Source organism: Leptidea sinapis, chromosome 41, assembly GCF_905404315.1.
Source record: "Leptidea sinapis chromosome 41, ilLepSina1.1, whole genome shotgun sequence".
NCBI classification, from domain to species: Eukaryota; Metazoa; Arthropoda; class Insecta; order Lepidoptera; family Pieridae; genus Leptidea; species Leptidea sinapis.
This window is the reverse complement of record NC_066305.1, coordinates 6,162,560-6,174,586: the sequence shown is the minus strand read 5'-3', so window position 1 is coordinate 6,174,586 and position 12,027 is coordinate 6,162,560. Positions and strand designations below refer to the sequence as shown.

Below are 12,027 nucleotides of genomic sequence, written 5' to 3'. Positions count from 1 at the left end.
TTTTTTTAGTGGGTTTACCACTAAAAAAACCCCAACCCCAGCGCAAACTTGAGTCTTCTGGGGGTTAAATTGGACAAGGTTCAATTTTCCCCTTCTCCAGAGAGGACTCGATAGAAGAAACAAGTTATTTATTCAGGGTAATCTGTTTAATTATTTATAGAATAAAAGCGTAAGACTTTCTAAGCTATACCATGTAATAAAAAATTGTGTAAACAATGTGGTTTAAAATCTGGCTGGTCAGATGCTCCCATCAGTCATCATCATAAGAGAATTTTCATGGCTAAATTATTTTTGGATAAAGAAAGGTAAGCACTTATGAACAAATAATAAGCTAATAAATAATGCTTAAAGTGATAGAGTATTGATTCATCTAGAGTAAAAAATTATAATATTATAATCTATCTATAGTGTTTGACACTTTTTTATCGATTGTCGATATTTTATTTTAAATTATTATTAAATTTATTTTTATTTATTTCATTTTTATGGTAACTATCTATATTTTTGATCAATAAGTTTATTGATATTAAAATAGTTTATAAGTTTATTAACCTTTAAAATCCTTTTAATTATATTAAAGTGTGGTTATGATGTGATAAAAAATATTTAAAGCATAAAACTTAGGGTCAACTAACTTCTGTTAATGTGTATTCTGTTATAATTTCAGATTCAGGACCCACGCCTACGACTTTATTGTAACATCTGAAAAATGAATACCAAAGGCTGTAAAATGAAACTACAACGCAAAACAAAACTATTAATAAAATATTAATTATGTTTATTGTTGTTTCTTTGAGATAACTAAAACATATCACTGAGTTAGAACTAGTAAGACTTTGCTTCGGTCCATATTTAAATAAACAAAAGAGAACTTTAAAATTAGACATTTTTTATATTAATTTACATATATAAATATATATATTAGTATATTATCGATAAAAATTTAAATGAAAATGAAATGAAATGAAAATCGATTTATTTCGGAAGAAAAACTGACACATTCACACAAAAAGTTAAAGAGAACAAAATATATGCTTAATCGAATACTTAGCTTACTTAACTTAAAACAAAAGCAAAACTTGGTGTGGCAGTGGTCTTCCAAAACTGGAGTCCACTCAGTTATAGTTGTGTCCATACACTATGAGCACAACACTGATTTTCAGTGACCCCATTGTGTGAAGTTTGGAGCTGAACTGACATATTTTTTAAAGTAAAATATAATTAATTGTGGCACTAAAATAATTATTATGAGAAAAAAAATATGATTAACAAAAAAAATGTTACTAAAAATAAATAATGACAATAACAAAAATAATAAAAAACGTATGTGTGTAAATATATAAGGAAGAAAAAATAATAATAAATATGAGAAGCTATTTTATATAATACAATGAAATTTAAACAGTGTTCACAAAGGCAGGAGATGTAGGGAGGTATTGGTCATTAATAAGTATTTTTTGTATTTTTTTCTAAAATTCGAGACTGTATATAAACCCCGTAGCGGTGGTCGTAAATTATTCCAGCACTTGGTGACATTGTACTTGAAACTTCCCCTGAAAGCCGCAGTGTGATGCTTGGGAGGACAAAGCTTACCCTTTCCAATGTTCCTTGTTATAAAATTCAACACCAAAAATTATGGATTGATTTTCCAACGCTATATATTTATTATATTGGCAGCTCTGATATTACGTCATTAGTTGATTATGTTGGTATCAAGATTTAGTACAATACAATACAAGCGACATTTCTCATTATTTTGTATGGCACTCCCGTCTCTTGAACGTAGTGTTTAAATTCTCTTTGTGTGTACTTAGAAAAGTGTCCAGGCCATAAAATCCAAAAAAAAAAAATTTTTTGAAAAGTGTCAAATATCAATTGGTGTCAATAATCAATAATCTAAGCCCGTGAAGAATGTTTTTAATCTTTACGATCTACCTATTCAGTATTCGTTCACGCTCAAGTTTTCTAATAAAGTATCGAGAAATATTTTAACTTTTTAATATATAATTCTTATTGAAATCAACTTGCCTAGTTTGCATAACCCAAATTTTACAGTAGTGGATTTGCCTTATTGTTTGCCATAATGTCTTCTTACGCTGAAATGAGCCTAGATGATATTATACAGAAGAAACGAATAAAAACAAGGTATATCACGGCCACTAGCTGCAAAATACGATAAATAGAATAATAATTAAAAAAAACTACCTTGATTTTAGGAAACCACTGCATAGGAATCAGTTAGCAACCCAAAAACCAAACATAGTGGATGCGAGAAATAAAATAATATCGATGAAGAGAACTCAAATAAGAGACGCGAGGGAAATTTTGTCTGATCTGGCAAAACAGAAGGATGCCAGAATAAAACTACAACAGATGAGATCAGTAAGGGTATGGATGTTTTATCTTTGTAATATTGCTCAAACAACAATATTTATTTTGATCCTGCACTTTTCTCAATTGGGTTAAAACAATGTACTACAATAATTAAAAAGTTTATGTTTGTTCCTTTGAATGAATAGGCAAATGGAGAAATATAATAAAACGGAAAGGTAATGTTTCAGTAAAAGTCTCAAATTTGAATTTATTCAAATATATTTATTTAAAATAATTAAAACAGAGCTTGCTCTTATATTTACTTCTACAACAGTCAACTTGGGTGGTCTCTTGTCATTAAATGAATGGGCAACAGCTGGCATTCATATGAGCAGACAACAACTATATAAACTATATAGTAAGAGATGATTATATTATCATGATGCAACTTTTCTCGGGTATGTTAAAAGTACTCTAAATTATTTAAAAATATTTGTTCTATTTTAAGTCATGCATATCAGACAAATAATTAAAATGCTCCAAACAAAATAAGGAAGAGTGAATGACCGCAATATTGAAAATAATCTATTTATAAACAATATAATAATTGAATCACAAAAGGAATTTGCTACTGCTTTTGAGATTTTTTTTTAATAAGCCAAATGCTTACTTCCTTTAACCCTCATAAGTTACTTCATATGAAACAACTAGCTGACCCGGCAAATGTTGTTTTGTCATATAAATTATTTTTAGAGTTAAACCGTTTCTTGGACATTGCAACATTACTTTTTTTCTAAAATAAATATTGTCTAAGTTACTCCTTATTGCATAAGCTACCTGCCAATAAATTTCCTGTCAAAATCGGTCCAGCCATTTCAGAGATTAGCCTGAACAAACAAACAGATAGACAGACAAAAATTGTAAAAAATGTTATTTTGGCATATGTACAGTTTATATGTTCATTTACATGTAGTAAAAAATGGTTCTTTCAATATTACAAACAGACATTGCAATTTTATTTATATGTAAAGAATTGGCTTTACTAGGGGATGTTCAACAAGTAATAACGGATGCAGGTGTTGAACTGATCAAGAATATTTTTGATGCCTGGGATGAATCACAGAATGCACTTGGTATCTGTTGTGCTTTATCAACATTATTATTATTAATTATATTATTAACCATATTCAACATTCAACACTGGCCAGGAAGCTTTGTCACTATGAAATAAAAGGAGAGCTTGAGTTAGTAAATTTTTTGTTGGTCATTGTATATGCTTTTACAACAAGATCCCAGATAATGTTTGAAACAAATGTATTAAGAAATTCAAATGAATTGTTAAAAATATTTGTGTGGTAAAGGTACTATAACTGACTTTCTTAATGGTACCACTGATTGGGAATTGAGTGACCGCCCACAGGCTATTAAATAATAAATTTTAATCTATGACTTTACATTGCAACCATATTTTATATAAAAAAAGGAACCTGATGAGTTTGTTGCGCCCCTTCTTCTCTTGTCTGAGGCATACCTTTTAGAATGGGTGGTAGTAATTTGACCACCTTTTTTGACAGCCAGATCTTTTTCTGTAACTAACAGAGGAGGTCTCATTGTACCTATTAATAGAGATTTAAAAATTGCATTTGTCTCCATACCTACTTTGTGTAATGTGTAATGCAATCAAAGCAATTTGGTTCTCTTTATCACCCTACTCCATTTTAAAATTGCAAAATATTGTACAATGTATTGGCGCCAAAATGAGAAAACTCAGTGAACAATCATATAAAAATGACAGATTCTGAATTCAAAGGTATACTATATTTGTTAAGTCTAAGTTATAATTTTCAGGGAACTGCTAAAAGTCCAATACCTCGGGTCATAAAAAATAAAAAACTGCCAAATCTTTTCATGAATAGAGATAGAGGTATGTATTGAATAATAAAACTTTATAAGTAGATAGAAAGAAAGATTTGCTTCTTCTATCAGATTAGAACCTGTAAATATTTTGAAAATTAATTTTGAATGAAATACTGTTATTTCTCTTAAACTTGATTTTATCAAATATAATTTAATAGTAATAATATTGTATGTATGTATGCTTTTCAGTTTTTTCAGATTTAACAAGACAGGTTGTATCTCAACCCCTCCAGAGTAGAAGTTATTCAGAAGACTATCGTGTAATTAGGCCGACAGCACACAGACCATTATGTAAGCAATATATTTTATTAAAATTACCTTTTGTTTGGGTGAGTGACTGACTAAAAAGTGGAGTCCTGAAAGGGAAAAATAAACTCCTTCATATACAGCAAATTGCAGTAATCTACAGAAAATTAAGCATTTATCAGCTTTGTGGCAAAATTCTGAGACATCTATTATTATTTTATGATTATCAATGATTTTAATTTATTTATTGGTAATGAACAGTGTTATAGTAATTATATAAACAATAATATAATTCATAAAGCCATAATAGATTTCTCATATTGTTTACAATACATTTACAACTAGCTGTATTATAGAACAACTGCCTTAAGTGGTTTTTTCTCTGTGTGTATTTTTGTGTTGGTGTGACAATATTTGGGTGTTTAGTAGATATGTATATATATTTTAAACAAATCAGTATGGCACTGCTTTAAACTGGTGTAATTTAATAATTTCACTTTTAATTTTAACATTTTCTAACATGAAGATATCTAGAATATCATAGTTGTAGTGTACTAACATCTAGTCTTAACAGAGTATGTGTGAACTATCATTGTCACTGTCACTACATTGACAGTGACGCAGTTGAGTGCTATAATATAAGGAATGCACAGTACAGAGGAAGGCCAGTTGTAATCGGCTATTGGTTGAGTGTGGACATGTCCGGGTGTAGTGCTACATAGTAAAGATCAGTTGTTTCACACGTGAGCAAACGAGGAACATTACAATAGTACTTATTGTAATTTCCTAAATTAACTTTTATTTTTGTCAATATTGCTACATCATTAGAATGCAAGGGCAAGGTTGGCTTAATAACTTTAAGTGATAAGAGTACCCTCTTGGGTTGTGTAACTATACATAGGTTGTAACTACAAGATAAATACAAGCTGTCCCCACAAACTTTGTATTGGAACATAAAATAGTAAAAAATATTCTAAGGGTTATAAAAAAAAGATTATGACCGATTTTCAGACCAACCACACATAAACTTTCATACTAATCGATCAAGCTGTTTTGGAGGAGTATGGCAAGTAACATTGTGACACAAGAACTTTCCAGAATAGATCCATTCCATATATACATAATTTTTTGTTTCTTAATGAAAATAAGAGACGAGACGAGCAGGACGTTCAGCTAATGGTAATTGATACGCCCTACCCATTACAATGCAGTGCCGCTCAGGATACTTAAAAAACCCAAAAATTCTGAGTGGCACTACAATTGCGCTCGTCACCTTGAGACATAAGATGTTAAGTCTTTGCCCAGTAATTTCAATAGCTACGGTGCCTTTCAGACTGAAGCTGAGTAATGTTTACACATTACTGCTTCACAGCAGAAATACGCGCCGTTGTGGTACCCATAATCTAGCGGGATTCCTGTGCAAAGTGGTAATGGATTTAGGTGATATGCAAAACAGTGCCACACAGAATTCTTGAAAAACCTATGGTTGCGAGAGACTTGCAGGATCTTAAACGTCTCAATATAATAGAAATTGTATGATGAAATTAAACGTTACTATTATTGTTACAGCCAATTTCGCACCTAAACCTATTGTAAGAACAATTTCAAATGACCTGGAAATTATTGATGATCCAATGACTGGACCAGAAGAGCACCGCAGCCCTAAATTGCCAAACCGAAAAGCAAGCCTTCAGCTAAAAATAACAGCACATAACAATAATCAAAGGTACGAATAGTTTTTAATTGTATTCACGTTCAGGCGCCCGGTTTCTGGCCACTTTAGATTTTGTTTTGGTTTTCTGGACCATTATGGTGAAGCCATTATTTACCTATCCAAGATTATAAATTTAACTATTATATGTTCAGGATCTTGTTGTACTCTCTAAAAAAGTTTCAAAGAAGCATGGGACATCGGTAATTCTTGTCATTCTGTGAGCCCAGTGTGCAGTAACTTTTTAGGTACATCCCTAAAATTTCCTGTAAAATACTATGCATACAAGCAGTTGAAACGTTTCTTTCTTTGCTATACTGTGACAACCTTCTAAAACAACTTTTTTAACCATTTCGAGGATGCTTTGAAATGCCAAAGCATATTCCATCACACGTAGGTTTAAATAACTTTATTCTCATTGAGACCTATTGTCACTTACATGAGAAATTAACATTTTAACAATTACAGTTGGTACTTACAAACAATGATTTTGGTTACCTACCAATGCAATGCTACCAGAATTCAACCCACTTATGTTATTGAAATGTTTCATAATTATTGAGTATATGCCTTTGGAGGCTCGCCTCAAAAGAAGTCAATGTTTTGGCATTTCTTATTTCTGAGGACAGGTCCATAATTACTTCTCACCATTGCTCAATATGACTAGCTCTTCGTGTAACAATTCTGGTTAATGTGAACTCTTTTATTTAAAACCTTGTAAATGAGTAAGCATTTAGTGTGTGTGTATAATTGCCTGATTGTCATAATTATTGTTTCTGTTGAAGTTAAGTAGGGATGAAACAATAGCTTTAATAGTTTATTTTGTGTTGTCCGCAGTTTAACTAATTTCGACTTTGCAGTACAACCCCATATTTCTATAAGATACAATAGGTGTGGTTTAACTAGGAAGATGTAAATTGTAAATCGGACACGGCGTGGAATAGATCTGACAATGCTTCGCAACATACCAATTAGAGATGATAATTTTGTTCTTACTTTATCGATATGTGGAATCCATGCCATATCACTAGACTAGACCTAGAGATCTCTCTTCTTTTTTTCTTGGATTTCTTGATTGTTTATCCTTAAATGTGTGAATATTTGAACAAGTGTACTTGAGCAGTATGTGCTCATAATCAAAGAATAACGTGTATTTGTACAAGTTAAAGTTGCGCAAGTAAATTACAATGTGTGTAAGGGACATAAGACAGCCCAATACAAAAGACAAGTTCGCATTTGATCATACTCTAAGTAAAGTCTGAGCCAAGGTTTAGTACACTCTATAGACCTCAGCCTATGTCTCTAGACACGGCTAGTTGATTTCTAATATTATGGACAATTATTTATTTCTGACCAGCAAGTTGAATAATATTAGTATTATGTTGCTGAAATTAATAACAGATGAAGCAGTTGCAATTTTTAATAATATTTTTCAGAACTGCCATCACAGCAAGAGACAAGAGCCCACCTAGACCACCGTCAATACTAAAAAAGAGATCCATGGCGGCTCTAAGAATGGATCAAAAAGAGGAATGTACTAACAAATCTGCACCTGAGTACCGCATAATTGTTAGCAATCTAGGAAATACAGTATCCGGTGCAGATATTAAGGTATAATAGTAATAATATTGACACACTTACACTTTTATAAATTAGTCATATATAGCCTGTGTTATGGGTTGCAAGACAACGATATATTTAATACAATATAATTACTTAAACATACATAAATACATCCATGACTCGGAAACAAACATCCATATTCATCATATAATAAGCTGTGGAATGAGCTTCCTTGTGCGCTGTTTCCGGGACGATACGACATGGGTACCTTCAAAAAAAGCGCGTACACCTTCCTTAAAGGCCCGTACGCTCGTTTGTCCCCCTATTTCATAAAAAAAAATTGCTTGGACCTACCGGGATTCGAACCCAGGACCTCTAGCTTAGTAGGTAGGATCTCTAACAACTCGGCTATACAGGTCGTCATATATATAATATTATGTTCTATATTTTGATAGGTATTTCTTATATTTTTTGCACAAAAAATTTACATAGTATACATACAGTGGCTTCACTATTATAACATATGTGAGGAAGAAATGTTAAGGGTTTTTTATATTTATATAGTTAATGTACTGTTTGTCTTCGATTTTTTTTTTACATTTTATTATAGCACATATTTGGATGTGGCGTCGTCCAAGAAGTAAGAAAAGCCGAATTGCGTCGCTCTCACAACCGATTTAGCAAATAGATTTATATATAAACTTTGATTTATAAATTTATGGCTTGCCCACGAAAACTAGAAGTAAAAGTACTTCTTAGTTATTTTGATGAATATTAAATATTTATAATTTAGATACTTACGTTGAAGGTCCTATTTAAATTTAAAAAAATATAATTTGTCCTTGTATGAGAATTCTGTGTATACTTGTCATAGGCATGTTTAAAATGGCTGGCATTTATAAGTGTACCCAAAAAAATTATTACCAAAACACTCACAGTTAAATATTTGGCATAGGAATTGTTTGGTGATGTTGGCGGTATGGTCGAATCTCGTTTGGTTCGACCTGGAACAGCTGAAGTATTGTACAAAAGTGTTGAGGACGCACAGAGAGCTGTGGATTTATACCACAACCGACAACTAGATGGACAACCAATGAACTGTCTCCTGGTTACACCCCGGACACCTGGTAATATAATAAGGTGAGTATTGATTATAAAACATAACATTTATTATAAATTCATTATCCCTATTAATTATACAAATTAAATTTGTAACCAAAATTTATAGAAGATGCGGGACTCGAACCCGCGATTGTCGGGTTCCGTCCGAGCGCTCCTACAACTGAGCTAACCGTCCGATTGACGCATCGAACGTAAATCTTGGTATGTCTTGTTCAACTCTCAGGTATTGGCTCCACCAACAGGATCTACTCTAGAGTTGATATCCTGCTCAAACCCAATAATTGCATATTAGGAAATTGACTTGAAATGTCGCTCTTTCGATAAACGCACATAATATGAATTCGAAAATCCAAAACACATTGAGAGTCAACAGTTGTGATTGTTCAACCCTAGATATACAGCGTGGTGCTATAATGGCGGCATTCAATGAAGACACGGATAGAGCTATCTATTTCCTTAATCGAGAAAAAAATCTAAAATGTAAAGTAAATAATTGAAATTTTTACATTTTCAAACAAACAAATTATATATTTATCAAACAAAATTTTAATCATGCTGTGGTCGCATAAGACGGCACGAACTAGGAACTAACACCGCGCAGCTACTAACTGTCTTATTCATATGACTTAGCGGGGATTAAAAACATCGCTAATATACGCTTGTTAAAAATAGTATTCATAATCGCATATTAAAACGCTCATTAACTCTTCGATAAAGCTGACGTGACTTATAGTAGCTAGGTCCCATCTTTAGGCTTAGCACGCACGCACTACGATTAAAGGCGAGCGGTTTAGATATAGCTTAAAACGCAAAACAACATACAACCTCGTACTGCGGTTGGCATTTTGCTTAATTTTATTCCAGTATCACCATGGATTTCTGGCAAGCAGCATGTGTTGCGGCTTTGGTTTTCAAAATAGAAAAAAGAAAACGAAAACAGCGCCGCCATGGGTACCTACTGGGTACACCCATTAACAGATCAAAGATATTTGAAAGGATATTTTTGCAAAATGTACAACGACGTGCGGCAGCATCCCGATAAGTTTATTAATTACTACAGAATGTCCATTGGTACTTTAGACAAATTATTACAATCTGTGGGCCAGTATCTACGATATTAAGACACTGCATTTCGTAAGGCAATATCACCTAAAGATCTATCCTCTGCGCTCGCCCAGTCGAGAATGAATAGAAAACCGAATGCGGTTAACCGCCGTGCGTGCGCCACCATACTTATACTATATGGGCACAAAAAAAACGTGCTTTTACAAACTGCGATCAAAATGTAGCACGTTTTTAAAATCAGTCACTGAAAAAAGTCGCTAAAGCGTGCGCTTGTATAGAAAGCTATGTGTTAATTTTTTTTTGTGTTTTCAGACTTAGGTTTAAAAGCAAGCGTTTAATCGCAGTGCGTGCTAAGCCTTAAACCTGTTTTAAGCAAAAAAACATGGCCGAGATCGATCAGCTGTTCGTTCTATTCTATTATATTCTTTCAAGTGGCTTCTGTGGAAGGGGCACCACAATTCGCCAATGTCACGTTTCAGTAGACCAACAAGCTTAGAGTGTGTCATTTGATCGGTGTAAACGAATTTACAAGTGATTATAGTAATGACCGGTGCCCAGAATCAAAACAGATTTATTTTCTTATTATACCTGAAACAAATATACATGCTGTTAGATTATAATGGACAAACACTGATAATATTACTTATATAAAACATTTATTGTGTTAGTTATCACTTAATATTATTTTGTTTAATATATTTACATAAAGTATTTACAAAAGGAGTGAAAACAAAGTTGAGGAGGCATTTCACGGAGGTGGGGCGGCGGATTTCAGGAGGTATAAAGTTGTACAAAGGAAGACTTCATTAAAGGGCAATTAAAGAATAAATGGTCTACATTTCCCTCATCAAGTCCACAGTCACATAGAGAATGGTCTCTAATTCTTAGTTTGGCTTGGAACCGGCAAACTGTTGATATTATTGATTTATTGGGGAATCTAAATTTCGAGAACCACGGTTTTAAAGGGATTACAGGTTGTATATCACCATAAAAGACGCCTTTAGAAGTTTTGGAAACCTGCCAGATGTTTGACCACCTCTCAAACATATTTATTTTCAATAATAATAAGGAATTTTATCGAACGTTCGATAGGCTTAAAACACGTTTTAACTAATATAGCTTTATACCTTCGAAAAGTGTTTTATTATGAATAAGGCAGTAAATCTCTTACAGGTGTTCCGAAAGGATAATGAAAATTATTGATTTATTTAGGTGAATAATGTATTTAATTTTAGAATATTTTTTATGGTTACAGTTAAGTTTCGATCATTAATTTATTTATATTTTCAGAAACAACTTGAAACCCGCCTTGGTCAGTAGCAACTCGAACGTCGAACCGGATATATCTACGTTCCATAAGGTGCTTTTTAGTAATTTTTAAGAGTTCTGTGTACTTGAAATTATTGTTCTTGTGGTCGTTCTTGCTTTTATTACTTTGTAACAATAGATTTACAAGTCTGTATTGGTCTTTTAAAGAAATAATAAAAGTTGTGTAATCTTCATGAATTTCTTAATAAGCTTAAGACTAATTATCATGTTTGAGTAAAATTTGAATTAGTAAAGTAACTGAAATATGATTATTTTGTTTGTTTATTACCTATTTCTGCCTGCTTATCAAATTCAAACAGCCAATGTAGTAAGTACATAAGCAAATAACAAATCTCAAAAATCTCATTAATTACAATAATTATTAATATTTTAATTTAATCTTGTTTCTGATATGCCCTGCCCATATTACAAATCAGAGCCGCTCAGGATTATTTAAAAACCCAAAAGTTCTGATCGGCATTAGAATTGCGCTCGTCACCTTGAGACAAGATGTTAAGTCTCATTTTTCCAGTAAATTTACCAGCTACGGCGCCCTTCAGACCCAAAACACAATAATGCTTACACATTAGTTATTCACGGCAGAAAAAGACACTGTTGTGGTACCCATAATCTTAGCGGCATCCTGTGCAAGCCTCTTACTGATAAATGCCCTTAGTCGCCTCTTACGACACCCTCGGGCCTGTGACTTCCTTATTCCTATGCCTCGGGGAAGCAAGAAGGGGAAGGGCAAAATGGGCTGTTAGAATATATCTAAACCATAC

General features: G+C 32.6%; 1 protein-coding gene across 4 annotated transcripts; it reads left to right on the top strand.

Moving 5' to 3' along the window:
• The first annotated feature begins 1,877 nt into the window (after nt 1–1,877).
• Nucleotides 1,878–11,514, top strand: LOC126976625 (polymerase delta-interacting protein 3-like). Of its 4 annotated transcripts, none has more exons than XM_050825107.1 (8): nt 1,878–2,145; nt 2,217–2,382; nt 4,162–4,237; nt 4,429–4,521; nt 6,046–6,202; nt 7,624–7,798; nt 8,706–8,890; nt 11,228–11,514. In XM_050825107.1, the coding sequence occupies exons 1-8, from the start codon at nt 2,084–2,086 to the stop codon at nt 11,316–11,318; spliced, it is 1,005 nt and encodes a 334-aa protein (XP_050681064.1). In that variant the 5' UTR covers nt 1,878–2,083; the 3' UTR covers nt 11,319–11,514. The 4 variants fall into 4 exon arrangements, with proteins under 4 accessions (XP_050681064.1, XP_050681062.1, XP_050681063.1 ...); XM_050825105.1 differs by having other exon boundaries at nt 1,879–2,145; nt 4,420–4,521; XM_050825106.1 differs by having other exon boundaries at nt 1,880–2,145; nt 2,217–2,388.
• The last annotated feature ends 513 nt before the right edge of the window (nt 11,515–12,027 follow it).